The 17,277-nt window shown below is 37.0% G+C and overlaps 1 protein-coding gene across 1 annotated transcript; it reads right to left on the bottom strand.

Moving 5' to 3' along the window:
• Positions 1-2,213: 2,213 nt before the first annotated feature.
• EIF2B5 (eukaryotic translation initiation factor 2B subunit epsilon) lies at positions 2,214-15,996 on the bottom strand. Its single transcript, XM_072408362.1, has 16 exons — positions 15,840-15,996; positions 13,909-14,033; positions 11,579-11,764; positions 11,302-11,479; positions 10,919-10,999; positions 10,734-10,811; positions 9,753-10,065; positions 8,015-8,160; positions 7,180-7,318; positions 6,983-7,084; positions 5,875-5,982; positions 5,655-5,745; positions 5,028-5,151; positions 4,013-4,138; positions 2,943-3,053; positions 2,214-2,859 (listed from the first exon to the last, which is right to left on the bottom strand). The coding sequence occupies exons 1-16, from the start codon at positions 15,960-15,962 to the stop codon at positions 2,803-2,805; spliced, it is 2,088 nt and encodes a 695-aa protein (XP_072264463.1). The 5' UTR covers positions 15,963-15,996; the 3' UTR covers positions 2,214-2,802.
• Between the last annotated feature and the right edge of the window lie 1,281 nt (positions 15,997-17,277).

The raw sequence follows: 17,277 nt of genomic DNA, 5'->3' as shown, positions 1-17,277 counted from the left end.
GGGACCGTTGTTTTATGGCGTTTGAATACATCATTAATGTATAGGGCCCTGGAAATGACATTCGTTATCTGCACTGTAGGATGTATAATTGCTACCTCACCTGTTTCTCATTGGCACAGCTATAAAATGCTGATGTTCTTGTTGAATTGTTTTGTATCTTTGTCCTAAAAAAGTGGACACCAGCATCTCCAAAGCAGCATGTGGATTTTCTGTTGTAAAATACTAGTAAATCTTTAAAACTAGACAAGGTTACCATTTATCAAGTTTACCACCATCTCCCTCTCTCCATAACATAGGGCACAGTGTTTCACAGTGCAGCTGTAATCAATGCAGGGTTTAGATCCCTGAGTGTGTACATGAACTTTTAGGCTTAATCAGATATACAGATACAATTGCATATTTATCAAACCTAAAAGGTGGTTGTTTGTGTTTACCTTCATTTTAAAAAACGTAAATGATAGGCACTTCTGATTTCTGTGGCCTGAAATGATGGTTAATGGTTGTTCCAGTTTGGTGGTTGCTGTATAGACAGGCTGTGTGTTCAATGGAGGGGAGGGTGTGGGGTAACCCACTGCAAAAACACAGCAATAGAAAAAAAACAAAGTGCATCATAACTCCTCTCTCACAATGAGGGATACATGTACACGTATTACATTTTTGGCTAACACAATCACAAATGATGACTTCAGCCACCTGAAGTAGTATACTGCCAGGAGTACTGAGTGGTGTGCTGAGCAGTGGACACCCTCTTCTCAAAAATCTTCACCATTGATAGGTAAACACTTTGAATAAGTATCACAATATCCGTTTAATTATGAAAAAACTCATACTTCATTCTCAATTTACTATAATCAAAAAATCCATACATAGGACTCGGTCGCATAACAATTGCTACTGGGTCATCTTAACTTTTAGTACAAACATTGAATACTGATATTTAACAAGCATGAATGGAAGATCAGATTAATGACATTAATCAGATTAATGATCAGTCTAAATAAGCTGTTTTAATTTGTAAAAGGCTTGTCCTATGTACAAACTGAAATATTATAGGTACAAAGGGGCAGAAATCTTTATTTCATAGGCAGTATATGGTTACTAAAAATACACTGCACATCTACATGTAATAAAAAAACTGCATATGTTAGACTAACAAAAAAAAAAAAAACTTAAATTTCAGTGTCATTTGCCTTTAACTGTCAGATTGTGAGGTATTCTCACTTGCTTGCACTAGGGTTAAGGTGTTTCATAATATGCTAACATTTGAAACAAATTGCTTGGGATGGTTAAATGCTTACTTAATAATTGTAATCCAAATCTGGCAGATCAATATAAAAAAAATAACATTGGAGCACTCTGCAAATGAGTGTACTCTTCATACTGAAAACTGTTTGTGCAGCAAAGATACAGAAATGAGCTGCTATCCTCCATCTTTGAATAAGGGATCTGAAACTCAGATTTTCCCAACCTGGATTCCTTGAACTAAGAGCATTCTCTCTCTCTCTCCATTCAGTACCTACTGACACCAATAAAGTGGGGTATTGCTTCCATTGACCAAGAAAGGCTCTTCTTCACAGACCACCAGTGTAAGAGGAGCATATTATAGACCACAGAAGAATGCCCATTTTTTTCTAAAAATCAAAAAAGGAGTATGTGTAATGGGCTTTTGTTCACTTCCAGTAGGTTTAGCACTACATGATTCTAAAGGAATACAAAAACTTATTGGAGCAAGCCAGAAAAAAAGTCAAATGCAGGTCAAAAGCACCTGCCAAGATCAAAAATAACCACAAAAACAATAATGGCCCAACACAGCAGTTTTTTACAAACTAGTATCCTCCTAGCAAAAGGGGTGAATGTGGCTGATGCCCCCGCAGTTTTAACACCAGCCAGTATTACTATTATCACTAGACTGCTGTTTTCAAATTAAAATCTATAAACCCAACATACACGATCCTGAAAGCGCTCTGGGAAAGGGTCACAATATGGTATAAACACTGATGAGCTTCGTAAATATTGGTACTTGCACTTCTTGCTATGAGTAACGTCAGATGCTCTACATTATTGTATATAAAGCATTAAAAAAATGATAATTTATATATCATATTAGTATTCTTTATATCTCATTATCATGAAATGGTCAGCAATGATTACCAATGTACAGCCATTTTGTTTAAGAGTTTTTTTTACTGTAAGCACCAAAAAAAGTCCACATACAGACGAAATCCTTATAGAATTTATTTGTTCCCTAAAATAAATATTTGCACTCCAACATGCAAGCTTTTCAGTCTTATTATATGGGCAACGGCATACATGGTCATGTAGCAAACTTTGGACAGACTGCCATGGATCCTTGGTCAGAACTTTTAGGTAACTTAGTTAGAAATTCCGCTAATCAGAGAGGAAATATATAGTATGTAATGAAAAGCTTTTGTTAAAAAAAAAAAAAATAAAAAAAAAAGGTTTTTTTTAAACTAACAAATCCCATTGCATCAGTACAAATATAGTATGATGTACATGTCACTGTATATTTCCCATCCATAAATATTTACACACAAGCAAATGTGGCAGTCTGCTTATCCCAGATGGGTGTATCATCTTGGAGTTAGTTGGCAATAGCAAAAGTGTAAATGTTTTATGGCACTAAAATTGGTCATGTCATTTTTTAATGCCATTTACACTTTGAACAGAATGTCAATGACGCCAACCTCAGAAAATAGGCTTGTGTGTGTTGGATTTGAAGCAGAAGATCCATAGGTACCATCTGGCATAGGGTAGTCAGGAAAGCTTAGACAATTGTCCAGGTCACTCATCATCTGATTCCTCCTCAGCTTCTTCTAACCACTGTATAAACTTCTGCAGCTGTATGAATAAACATAAATTATTATATACGGCCTTCGAAACCAGCATAGGAAAGTTAGACAGAAATGCATAAAAACACTTACTGCTTGCTTTTTACGCAGCTGTCGTCCCTTATCGGTTATGTCTGTTTGTGAAAACCAACGGAGAATCATTTCCTCTGCTAATACATCCTGCTGGTAAAATCCCATTAGAACCTATAGTGGAACACACGCATATGCTTAAAACACACAAATTCAGGTGCTAAACAGATATCTGGTATTAGTGGAGAAAGCAATCCTGTACTGTTTCAGCAGGTATATCAGACCTTTTCCTGAGGCAAACTGCTATTTCTGACCTGTTTTATTGAGTGTTCGGATCCTCAGCCTTTAATATCTTTTGAATCACTGTCCCAGAATGAGTATTCAACTCAGGTGTTTAGTTATTAGCAACACTATTTGACACAGAACTGAATGCTTTAAGGTGTATGACTCCCAACTGTTGAAACTAAACGTTTAGGGTTACATTCAGGCAAATAGTATTAGAGTTTAGCAATGGTAGTTTATATATTCTCTCAATGGTAGCTCCTCTTTAAATATATTAACACGTCATCAATCCAGTAATGCTCAGAATCACATCTGAACATTGAGCTTCAATGCATTTTTCAGCACCATGGTTCTGATGTGTCATTATGTGGCACTGATCTGGCTATGCAGAGGATTCCTTTCCCCCAACCAGATGTTGATCCAGTGGTTGGAAGGTTGTGCAAAAATGCAGCTACAACATAATCGGCGGAACACAGCTGTGTTGCCGAACACAGTGTTAAGATGCCACTGAGCACAGTCCACTGAATTGATTGGGATGGGCTCTTTTACAAGGGCCACCAAAAGAATGATGTACATTTGTGCAAAAATGTGGTATAAAAACTGGTTTGTATCTCTTCATTTCATTTTATATCATTTTATAAAATTCTAATATTATATATTCTACTAAAATGCAGATGATTTTAAAGGATGCTTGTGGATTCCTTTTCAGCACAATTGAAAAACTTATAAAGGACACTATAGTGTTAATTTGAATAAAAAGATCCCAATATGGACAAGGAATAAAAAAAAAATATTGAACCAGCAGACATAAGTAATAATAATCACTGTTTAGATTTTTGTGTAAGTCACACCTTTGCAATAGCTGCACAAAGGGGCTCATGGTCCAGAAAAAATTCTTCCATAGCTAAAAGACAGCACAAGTGGTCTGAAGCACGCTTTATGTAGTTCTTGAAAAGTGGAGTCCATTTCTTCAAAAGCTAATGAAACACAAAAGCAAATAATCAATACATTTTAATACAAAAATTTGTAAACCAAATAAACCAAAAAACAGTCTGCCTTGTTAATGCTTGTTTACATCATAAAGCAGACAATATTTAATTGACCATTTGCTTGTGTTAAAAGTATTTGCCATTATATTGAAGCAGACCTATAGTCAAAAATTCCTTTCTGTACCTATAGTTTTGCTATACCATTTTTACTTTGAGGAACATAATATAATCATATTTTAACGGACATACCTGAAAGCCTTTGTTTCATATTTCTAAGCCTGTGTACACCTCAGATTATACATCTGATATGTGTGTAGTGGTCCCCTGATGTCAATTATCAATCCATCACAGCGAATTGGTGAGCAACTGATCAGGAACGACCACTGTGCACCCCTATGGAAAGCACAGTGGGGTGCACTTGTCCTCCCCCCTCCTTTCTCTATAGAGCAGGTTGGCCCTGTTTGTACAGAAAACATTCCTCTGCCAATGGAAACAATTACAAAAGATCATTCTCAGCAGCATCTGTATGAGGCTTAAGATATAGAGCTGTAGGTTTAAATATCTTATAACTGAACCATATGCTATGGCTACTCCCAACACTTCTGTACTATAAAATAAATGGCAATTGTGTTTTTTTACATTTATGACATTACTTTAGAACAGAGACATATACCTTTATGGGTAATAGGTGGTTGGAAGACAGGTTGCTATGCCAGACTGTACTTTAAATAGTAACCACCATACAGCAAGGAAATGCTTTTTCACTGAATGACTACAGTGAGAGGATAGCAATTCATACCTCTTCTATCTTATAGCCTGTTTTATATTACAATCATACATACATTCAATGTGTGTTCAAAAAGTCAGAAGCACTCACAGGAAGCAAAGCAGTGCAGTAAGGGTTAACATCAAGCACTCCATTCAGATGCTGCAAAGGGAACTCCAAGACCACCTTGCATAGAACTTGCATGACTTCCACTAGAGATATATTGTAGGCATGTCTGTAAGGATGGAAAAAAGAAGAATTTTATCTGAATTTTTAAGTATCTGTATTCCTGGCTGCCATAATGATTCTTTGATACAGAGTCACTGATTTGGATCAAGTTTGTAAATCAAGAGTTTTGACCTTTGCCTAACTCCTTATAAACATTTTGAGACATTACCCAATTTTTGAAACCTGACCAGTATTATATCAGGCAACAAGCATTGTTAGATGATCAGCTATAAGATCCTACATAATGAACTAAAATCTAAAAATAAAAGTTAGGCGTCCAGTGCAGCTGGAGCTCTGTGTGCTGTCATGCACAGGAAGAAAAAAAATGTGTGTACAAAGAATGTGAGTGCAAGGTATAATAACCAGTATTCAATTGCAATAAAAAAAACATGTATTTGGGTAAAAAAAATCATTTTAAATGCTGCTACTTTTAAAGCAACATCATGTTTGTTATAAAAATATAAATTTTTCAAAAAAACACGGCATTAATAAAAACAAGTGTCATCCTACTTTAAAGAGTTGATTTCTAGAAGAAGATTATCACATGAGATGTTCTCCTCCACGCCTCTTTGTAGTGTTCCCAAAACTTCATTCTGGAAAACTACATAAAATAAAATAACACACATTTGAAATAGGTAACAAATAGTAGGGCACGATTCCGTTATATATTTTTTATTTATAGGAAGTATTCCCTTATCAATACTAATAACGTTTTTATTGTACTTTATACCTTTAATGTCGTCTAGAAGAGGGGAGGATGGCCGACTGTCCATTTGCTCTGAAGCTGTGCTCTTTCCACTATCACTATCGCTGTCCTCTTCATTGGTAATGGTGAGACCTGGGGTTAGGAAGAAAACTTTAATACGCAAGCGAGCAATGAGAAAAATGCTTTGGTTGTGGGCTACACGTTAGCATTCTGTTGCAGAGCTCAAGGTCTAATAACAAACAATAGACAAAGAGGAATCCTTACAAGTTAAGCACACTTTTGTATCAGGACACATGAAAATACATATAACTATATCAATGGTGCAGCTTTGCAAGCAGGATAAATTGATAAATGTGGACAAGAGATATGATATGATCATTGAGGAAATAAAAACAAGTTGGGAAAAAGCTAACAAAATAATGATCAATTCCTGAAGAATAAATGTCCTGGGGAAAAGGTAATAATATATAGGAAAATTGAGATTTGATAAAGCAGAGCTGAGGCAAGATTTCACAAATTAAATTTTGGTGCTGCAAAAGCAAATGGATCAAGGAAGCCAACTGTTGGCCCCTCCTCTCTAAACATCAGGTCAGCAACTCCGTAATTTTTGCTCTAGACCCCAATTTCTTTCATTAACTTGATATCACGCCCTAACATGCATTTCTAATTGTAATGTTTGTGCCCATTATAAAATGGTTTTTAAGGAATTTTGGCCTTTTGAGCAATTCACACAAATATAAATTACCTTGTCAAGTCAGCCATTCCAATCGATATACCTAACAAAGAGCAAATTGTGGAGCTGGGTAAAGCTTTTAAAAAAAGAGGCACCTGATTGTGTGACATTAGGAAGGAAAAGAAAATGGTGTAAAATAAGGAAGCCAACAAACAGCTGGTCATGTACTAAGGGGAACTAGGGTGATAGTAGACTTAAGAAAAAAAATGTATCAGCTTGGAAACTAACCATTGCAGTAGAATGCACAGTGCAAGTGGAAGAATGCTGCTTTCAAGAATAGTTATGGTTGTTAAAGGCACAATCAATTTATTTATCAGACAAATCTCAAAACTATACTACATTTAAAATGTGGAATGGCATTCCTCAACATACATCTTCTTACCACTATGCCATACTCACCCCACAGGCTTCTTTGCAAATCCTCCTCCGAGTCATCTGGTATGGATGAAGATTTCCATACATAGCCTTCTCCATCTAATCCAACCTCCTCCTTGTTGTAAACTATAAAAAAGCATAAGATGCTAGAAAATTCTGCTACAGAAATATCTATTCATATAATGATCTTATATGAACTGAATATTTATTTTCCTCATTACCTTTAAGTTTTAGCTTAACTTTCTCTTTACTGGTGGTTGAATCATCACTAAACTCATCTTCATCTTCGTCATCCTCATCTGGATGATGTAGAGAAATGACAGTGTTCTCTGGCAGTTTCACATCAGGGCCAACAATGACCTACAAGTGGACATAATGGAAAAAAGACAAAGAAGATTTGGTAAGATCATGCCAATAACAAATGCTGTGATTTTACCAAGGGTTCCATCAGATTTGTTTTCCACAATCATGGGGCAAAAGTGTCAAACTTTAAAAGATATAAAACACACCAATTAGAAACTAAGGACAAACGCAATATTTTGGCTTCATGAGTATAAAAAATGTGCACTATCTTGATTATTAATAAACAGGATTTATATAGGGCCAACATATTACACAGCACTGTACATTTAATAGGGGTTGCAAATGACAGACAGTGACACAGGAGGACGAGAGGACACTGCCCCTAAGGGCTTACAATCATTAAACCTCTGCATGCCCAATATTGGAATGGCCTAGGGTGGACAAGGTGCTAAAGATTACACTTCTAGCAGCCAGCCTTATCTAGCCATATCGTCATTACAGTTTTGTGGAAAGGCCTTTGCGCTATGTATTTATAGTTTACACACCAAGAACTGCTAGTCACGCGGTCCCCTTATCCCATTATTGTGAAGGCAATGATCTCTAGGTAACTGGAGTGGGATAGGGCAAAGGATGACACAAAGCAGATGGCCACAAGGCCCAGATAATACAACTCCAGGTCTTCATATGATGTAGTGTTATAAAAGTCACTTTTGTTGTGGAAGTTACTTGTGTTAATGTTTTTTTGTCTATTACCTTTGAAGTCAGGACACAGTGTGGATTAATATGCACTTCTTTCTTCACAATAACATTATTGCAAATAATGGATTTTCTGATTGTTACATCATCATCAATGTGAACGTCATCCCAAATGTTCACATTATCTAGAATGACTCTGTCACCTGAAAAAACAAAAAGAAGATAGGAAGGTAAGTGTACAGAGTATCTCCAACATTTAGCTAGAAGAAAAAAAATCTGTGATTAATCATACAAGCTCTTTCTTGGAAAACCAACTATATCCACATATTTTTAGCATTACAAAACATGAACAATGAGAAAAGGTTTTGTGAAAAAGAGACCGTCTTTAAAAATTAGGAAAACTGGCATAAACAATGCAAAAATACAAATAAAATAAGATACCCTTTTACAAAAATCTATTTGAAATTTAACATTAAAGTGACCATTAGGTTGTCCCTTTTATATTGCATTACCAAACAAATTGCGGATTATAAATGGATTCCTAAATCACTTAAATTTCCTCAGATGAAAAAAATGTACATATTACCATTAATAGGAAATGGAAGAACCTGGTCATCGCTAAAGCACTAGCATTGGGGTTCCAATTGTTTTATTTTTTTTATTAGAAACACATTGTGACTAATATACCAGAACAACAGATAATTATACCAAAAATATGCACAGTTATGCAAATTTTGATATGTGCCAATCGAGTCAATTTCTGGATTTAATAAAACCATACAGAATAATAAAAACAAATACATAGAATAGTATTTAAAGAATTTCACCAATTGATCAATCACACAATACATATTAGAGCCCTTTTGCTTTCTAATAAAAAGTTTACCCCACTACACTATAGTTTTTTATTGCCAAAAACATTAATTTAAATTTTTTGCTAACTGCAGATATAGACTAAGAAGTAAACCTTCTTTTATTAGAATTTTGCATGATAGCACTCTTAGTCTGGGACAAAAAGTAAAGTGTTGTAAAGGTCAATCCAAACCGCTTTATTAATTATTTATCAAATAAGAGGATGCAGGTCCATAAATACTCAGAATGAATGAACAATTTCACTTAAAAAAAAAAAAACTTATGTTTTAAATGCTTGCACAGAGAACAAATTTGACATTTTAGATGAATGTGGAAGTAACCTAGGCATCCAGGTTTAATGCTGATGATGCAAGTAAAATTACATAAATTAAGATTTTTGGACTCTTGATTGTATACTTTTTGTACTAATGGGTATTGTATGTTTATGGGAACGTAACCTTGCTGAGTTACAGTTTACCCATTCCCATAGTTCATTAACACTTCATGTGTGTGGTTAAATTGTTTTAGTTTTCTTCAGGACTAGTAATTTTATTTTGCACCAAGTTTATTAGTGAAGTCATATTGTAAATAATGACGGTCACTTTCAGTAAGCTTGAACTCTTGAAACTCTTAGAAATATTTAATGTAAACCTAAAGCCACTCTGTTCTTTTTAAGTGTTGAAAAGCTTAAAACCCGTGTCATATTGGGAGTTTTTCATTCACTTTCTGTCTCACAGACACATCAGGACAACTCAAAATTAAACATTAATAGTGTCAACTAAGACCTAAAGCAAGCAAAGGATGAATCAACTCAGTAGGAACACTCACAAGGTAATACCACTCCTCCTCTTTATCCACAAAAAAAATAAAATAAAAAAAACAAAAACAGTTTTTTTTTGGTTTGGATACATTTTCCTTCTACCCTTCATTGTCAATGTCTCACCGATTCTGCAGTTTCTTCCAATGCTGGCATTGCTGATGTTACACATTGTCCCAATTGTAGTGCCACTGCCGATCAAAACATTCTCACGCAGAACACTGCCATGCCCAAGGCTAACCTCTGAGCCTCTGTAAATATTGTGACGGGAATGAGTATAATTCTGTGTCTCCTGGTCAGTAAAATTTGTTTCAGGAGTTATAGGATACAGCCAGCGACATAGTATATCAGAAGTTACAGCTTCATACATGGACAAGTTGGAGACGCGAGCACCATACTCTTCCTGAGTCACATGAAGATGGATCTGATTTCCCAAGATCTGCATTTATTCAAAAACATGTGTAAACAGTCTCAAAAAAAAACAGACTCCAGATAAATTTTACAGCATGCAGTAGAAAAAAATATCCAGATAAGAAATAACTGTTTGTTAATGGGATGTACTAAAGCAGGGGTGCCTACACTTTTTTGACTCACAAGCTCTACTTTTTAAATAAGCAAGTCAAAATGATCTACCAACAATAAAAATGCTTAACATATATTTATTTATAAATATACCAAGTATGACACAGAAGTGACTGAAGCTAATTGAGACATTGAATGGCATAACATTGCACAGACATTGCACTAGAAGACTATAGTGACAGGAAAGCTACAGTTCACCTGTTATAGGAGAATGACGTGCTGCACAACAAAAAGAACTGCTAACTGTACAAAGGTTATCGCCCAGCACTGCTCAACTCAGACTGCCCTGCTGCCCTCTCTGCCTACCTCCCCACTCCCCACTTACACAGAGCCTTTACGCAGAAAGACATCCCCAGCATCCTCATAGACATAGCTAGCTGGGCTGCTAGTAAACAGCAGGGAGGGTTCAATCTGGTTGCATTTGCGATCAACTGGTAGATCGCAATCAACGTTTTGGGGATCCCTGTACTAAAGAGTTAATATATATTGATATATAGAGAAACTAACTAACTTCACACAACTTACCTCTTCATTAATAAGGATACCACGAACAAAGTCATCCCTTGTTTGATAGTCAAAGTTGTCTGTAAACAGCTCTGCCACCTACAAGATTGAAGAATATTCAAATAAGAAAAAAAAAAGAAGACAAAAATAAAAATGACTACTAAACACAATGTACTGCTAAATATCACCAATCTGGTGAGCCATACCTGAGGGGAACAAATGCTTATATGACAGTCCAGCAAGTCATGGCGCAGCTCTATTTCATCAGTTTTACTCTGAAAGATACTCTAAAAATACAAAGAAAAAACAAAATCAAATCTGATAATCTTTTTATTTGAATCCCCAGTCAAATACTTCTTTAAAAATACAACAAGCCTTACATGGAAAGCTGCATGTTTGTCTGTTTGTATACAGATGATGATTGATACCCATGATCTTGATAACTGAAGTTAAAGAAACTTAGCTTTGCCACCCAGACAAATTATTAAAAAAAGCCTTGCAGTTAGTAATCCCCTAAACCTATTTATGAAAATCTTTAGGTTATTCTGACTTTGTTGTACTGGGCTTGGAAGAAAGATAATTAATTTACAGTTGGAAAGTGGTATCGCTTCAAGTCCTGGCTTTTTTGGTAAAGTAGGACACGTTTTGTCTTGCTATCCATAGCAATAATAACATCATCCTCCTGACACCTTGTGCGGTGACCCGGTGATGATTCCTTTAGAATCATGGTCATTACTGAAACATTTTTCTCCAATTTCCGACGTGCTCTAAAAGAAAAAAAATAAATTAGATCAGATTAGAACAGAACACTGCAGAATGCATAAGCAAAAATACCACAATGGAATATATAGGTCAAAATATCTTACCTGTGCTCCTCCAAAGCTGCTTCCATGTTTACATTAGATACCACATCCCCAGTGACTAACAGGAAATCTGATCGGACTAAAGATTTTGCATCCACATCTCTGAGGACGTCCCCAAGTGAACGGTAAAGATCAGAGGTCACTACACGTACCACATTGGAGTGGGTAGGTCGACACCATTTGGAATTTCTGCCCAGAAATATATACATTGTTAGAGCAGTTTTACCTTTTACTTCCATCGATTTGAATCATTTAAAATGTGTGTCTTTATTTTTTAATTGCGTGAACTATTTTTTTTTTTTTTTTTGCAGTTGCCATTATTAATGTTAAAAGCTTTTTGCTACTGGTACCTCCCCACAAAAAGTTGTCTCCAATATTACCATAAACTGACAAAAAGTAATTGGAACATATTATTGTTTATTCTATATTTAACAAAAATAAAAAAAATGATGCAAAGCAAGCTCAGGTAAGAACACCATGATGCTTTAATGCATGATGTTAGATTTTAATTGGTTAATAAGCTATCCTGCCCCTGTAAAAAGTACCATATAACCAGCACAAAATATTCATCCAGTTAACATGCAAGTGTTGTTGAAATAAGCTTTTATTAGTCCAAAGTCATGCAAACAGTGTACACAGCTGCTACTTTCCCTAGAAGTATTGCAAGTCAATGTTCCTAAAAAGGAAGGATTAGGCAGCATATGAGTAAGAAAAATAGAAGTCAAGAATAGAAATAATGATCAAGGGTGGAAGCCACTGAAAATTATTGTGAAATAAAGTGGGATCAGTGCAAAGGGGAAAGCATTTATATCCAACTCAAGCCTTTTTGGCAAATTCACACAACTTTAAGTTCCACTTTTACAAATCCTTGATCAGGCAGGTCAATAATGCAGAAAGGGACAGGCGATGTCCCTTAAGCAATAATCTGTTTTATCAGATTGATTGCTTTGAGATTCTGACAACAAAGCTGAGCTGCTCATGCACAGCATCAGCTTTGGTTGGGAGAAACCCAGCAATCCTAGTTTCCCTTGCGTGTGCCAGGGATGAATGTAGTACTGCAGAATATTACTTCCGAAATGAGGGAAAGTATATTTTGCACCCAGAGAAAGTACTTTGTCTACACTATTATGAATGATTACACTCCACTTGTTACTAAATATATGGATTTACATGTTGTTTTTGCATCGTTGGGCTGCTTTAATAAACCATAAGATTAATAAGATTTGGCAATATACATTATGTGTGCTTTAGTTAAATTCCCAGTTATTATAACTGGAATATCAAATTACATCTTATGTCTGCAGAGGTCAGTTATAAATGAATTCACCTAGCCAAGTCTGACATATGCCAAGACAAATAAACAGAAAAGTACATGTTGATCTGCCAAAAATGCAATCAGATAATTTTCTTTTGCAGGCTAAAAACAGACTGCATTTTTGTGGCTCAAATGGCGAGAACTAAAAAGACACAAAAAGTGTGTGTACGCGGGATAACAAAAGAGGTGTACACATATCTGGCATGAGCAACATATTTTTGTAAATTCATTGTTAGGGCTTAGTTTTTAAAATATTATTTCCATTAAATATTGCCAATATATGTCAAGCATATGTTTTAGCAATGGATATACTGAAAACATATCCATTATACAGCACTTCAGCCACGAGTCCTGGATAGCAGGCATATTACCCCTGGTTTAGGTTATGGTGCCTTAACAGGCAAAAACAGGTTACTAACAGAGGAAACAGACTAGGAAAGCTTTGGCAACCAATGGTCAGTTTTGAATTCTCACAGGGATGGACGGCAGGGAAAGAACTAGGTGGACCTGTCTAAATCACCGAAGTACGTGACAGGTTTTTAGGGTGGCCACACAAGTATGTCTGGAGCAGAGAAGAGCAGAGTGTGACTCAAGTGTTGAGAAGCTAAGCTACAGGCAGCAATACTGAGGAAATACTTATACAGCCGTACACCCCTAGCTACACTTGAAAGCAAGGTACCTTCAATGAGCCAATGCTGGAACTGAGAGACCTTTGCTATCCTCCTAACAAAATGGACTGAAGCTGATGTAAGCATTTCCCTGTACTGGTATGATATGTTGCTGAAAAAGAACTGTTCGAGATCAATAAATGGCCAATAATTTGAATTTCCAGTGTCCTGAATAGTTTATCAGTGGTTCCCAATGCCTCCAACATCAACCCAAGCTGAAACATATTCATCCCAATTCCAAAACATTAAAGATTCTGCCAACTAGTACATTCAAAATTATGAAAAACATGAGCCACAGACAACAAGTTTTCTAAGCTCACAATGTCAGATTTACTTTTTACACCACTTACCTCAAGTGTTCTTTAATCTCATTTGCCATCCAACAGCAAAAAACAAATGTTTCCTTAACTCCAGTGGCAGTGAGAAATTCCAGTGTATAATCTATTAGCGCTATATTTGCTAGTGGTAAAAGAGCCTGTAATACACAGAAAATCATTTAAATTGTGTGTTTATGGGTCGTCAAAAGAATAAGTTATACAAATGTAGAATGTGGGCACATAATAAAATATGAAAACAATACACAAATGTTTTAATGAACTAACCTGTAATATTATTTATTCTGATGGCCTTGAACTAAAGAGATCGAGAATTAGGGGGTGGTGCTGCACCCTATTTTTTTTTCAACATAGAATTTTTACCTTACATAAAAGGCTTGTCTACCCTTTTATGTAAAGAGGAAATTCTGAGTTTAGGTATGCTTTAACGATTATCAGGATCAACATTTGCTAGTGCTTTCAGATAGTGAGGAAGGAAGGAAAATCAGGGTAATTTAGGGGATGCTTCCAGTAACAGCTGATCAAGGTAGCTAGAGCCCTCCTTAAGGTCCCCCCAGCAGATAGTAAAAAAAGGAACTTCTAGGGGAACCCTTTGCCGAGAAACATCGGTAAAGTCTATTGACAATTTTCATATCTTTAACCGCCCTAGGGGTATAATTCCATCCAAATTTCCATGCAAAAAGTGGTAGAATTTTTTGAATTGAAATTTATTTTTCATTGTAGGCCTTAATTCTTAGGCATAACTGACCGATATTTAAAACATTTAACAAATGTAATATTAAACTTTAAATAACAAAACACAAAAATCTGTTTAAATAAAATGTAAACATGTAATGTAACTGTACAGTAGCATATATATTACATATAATTATATATATATATATATATATATATGAATATTTCTTTGTATTGGACTCAATACAGCTATTTTGTATTTATCTATTTTTGTATCCAATACAAAATTATTTGAATTTCCCGTCGAACCCACCCGCCCGCCCGCACCGACCCCGGAAATTGTCTCTACATACGCCGGCTGGAGATCGAGGAGAAAGGACATGTCCCCAGGACCTGCGGAGACCAGCAGGACGACAGCTGACGACAACGAAGCAAGGTAAGAGGTTTGTTTTTTTTAGTTAAAAGCTACCCTAAGTGTGACTCGGGATTACTGCTTTTTGCCTGGAAAATCAGCCCCGAGTCACACTCTGGAATACTGCTAGGGGGCTAAAGAAGAACACACAAAAATAACACACACAAAATAAAAAAATAAAAAATCACACTTACCTTTTATCCCACAGATCAGTCTGTCCATCGGGAGGTTTCTTCCATTGGGTCCCACGTCGTCCCGGTGCAGAGGGAGCGCCGACATCTCCTCCTCTCTTCTTTCTGCACCACCCAATCCCGCACTGCTCAGGCGCCATAGATTGGGAAAAAAGATTGCTGATCTCACTGCACGCACATGTGTGATATTGGCAATTTTTTTCCCCCATTGCTGAAAGGGCACATGAAGGGTAATAAAAAAAAAAATGGCGGCCGGGTAAAAAAAAAAGAGAAAAACAAACAGAAACAAAAATAAACAGGTGTCTATTCAAGTTCCAAAGATCACAACAAAGGGTCCAAAGTGGCATTTTAGCTGTTTTTTTAAAGGTTAAAAACGCTGCTGGTTGTTTACAGTATAGAGCAAGAAGCACTATTGCAAAGGCTCCCAAACTGTCATTCTCCTTTATGTGTATAGATACATAACATGGGATGTTTGGGCAAGCAAGGAAGGTGGAAGGGGACACAGCTGGAACATATAAACACACATCATAAAGTAAAAAAAATTATATCCTAATGTCATTTATGTTTTAGATAAACTGGTGCTGGTGCGAAACGTGCAGTGTTATCATGAGGCTAGCACACATGTCATGGCTTACAGCATATATCACCACCAACTACAACTTCCTTACCCGTGGTCGGTCCTTAGTAATGGGATAAAACCTCTTATTGAAGCTGTCTGCTATCAGCACGGCCTGCAATGGAGGCAACTCATCATCTCCTCCCGCACCTCGCTTCCCAACCCGAGCAGCCATATTTCTCACGCTTTTGCCTTCTAGACTTTCCGGCCACCGTACGTCCTGTAACACTCTACAGTGTCCCAGAGGAATCAAACCAACGAGCAAGATTATCGGCCATCTTGCTACACCTCAGTGCTGAACGAATACTCCACATCAAAGGCAGCACGGCCATCTTAGTGCTCACTCACACAATATGCTTCCTCATTAGGTGCAATCTTCATGTTGGCCAGAAGGTGTTTTTTTTTTTTTTTAAATATACCGGTAACCAGTAGTTGTAAGCCAATTTTATTTTATTATCGAACACAGGACTCTTATCTCTCTCAGTCAGACACTGTCTCCCTCCACCCTCTTTATCTTCCTCTCTCTTTGTTCCTCCCTTCCTCTCCTTTCTCTCTGTCTCTCCCTTCCTCTCACTCACTCCTTCTCTCTCTCTCTCTCCCCCTCACAAACTCTCCCTCCCTCCCCCTCTCTCTCTCTCTCTCTCTGTCTTTCTCTCCCTTCTGAACTCTGTCTCTCCTTCCTCTGTCTTTCTCTCTTGATCTCCCTCTGTCTCTCTCCCTTTCTCTCTCTGTCTCTCCCTTCTGAACTCTGTCTCTCCTTCCTCTGTCTCTCTCCTTTCCTCTCTCTCTCTCTCCCCCTCCCTCTGTCTCTCCTCACTCTCTCTCCCCTCACTCTCCCTCACACACTATATCTCCCCCCTCTCTGTCTGTCTGTCTCTATCTTCCTCTCTCTCTCTCTTTCTCTCCCTTCCTTTCACTCCTTCACTCTCTCTCCCTTCCACACTCTCTCCCTCTCTCTCCCTCCCTTCTTCTCTCTCACTCCCTTCTTCTCCCTCTCTCTCACCCCTCCTGTCTGTCTCTCTCCCTCTCCCTCCTTCCCATCCTCCATCTCCCTCCCTACCCCTCTCTCTCTCTCCCTTCCTCTCTGTCTCTCCCTCTCTTCCTCTCTCTCTCTCCCCCCCCCCCCCCCCCCCCTCTTTCTTTCTCTCTCTCTCTCCCTCATGCTTGCACTCACTTTCTCTTCCTTTTTGGGTAAAAACAGATTTTATTTCTTTTTTTTTCTTGGTATATTACCTATTTCAGAAAGGTTAATATACCCATCACCTGTAAGCACGGTTAACTTAGTGAAAGTAAATGTATTAATTTTTGTATTGTAATGTGGTTACTGTACCCCATACCGTTAACCTTACAAATATTGGGAGACCCTATGTACAGTAAATGAAAAGAGGGCTTGGTCCCTTTTTTAACATACTTTGGGACAGCTTTAAGTCCTTTTTTAGGGGATTTTTTCAAAGAAAAGTACCGAAAATAAAAAGATCCTTAAATGAGGG

The sequence above is a fragment of the Pyxicephalus adspersus genome, chromosome 4 (genome assembly GCF_032062135.1).
Source record: "Pyxicephalus adspersus chromosome 4, UCB_Pads_2.0, whole genome shotgun sequence".
In the NCBI taxonomy this organism is placed as follows: domain Eukaryota; kingdom Metazoa; phylum Chordata; class Amphibia; order Anura; family Pyxicephalidae; genus Pyxicephalus; species Pyxicephalus adspersus.
The sequence above is the reverse complement of the archived record's forward strand: the minus strand, read 5'-3'. Positions and strand labels throughout refer to the sequence as shown.

Bases quoted from the DNA above. Each gene is read 5' to 3' on its own strand.
- EIF2B5 (XM_072408362.1), bottom strand. From the start codon at position 15,962: ATGGCTGCTCGGGTTGGGAAGCGAGGTGCGGGAGGAGATGATGAGTTG. The intron at 10,066-10,733 runs GTAAGTTGTGTG...GAATAAATGCAG, and splicing joins GTATCCTTATTAATGAAGAG to ATCTTGGGAAATCAGATCCA. The intron at 4,139-5,027 runs GTGAGTGCTTCT...GTGTTTCATTAG, and splicing joins ACTGCACTGCTTTGCTTCCT to CTTTTGAAGAAATGGACTCC.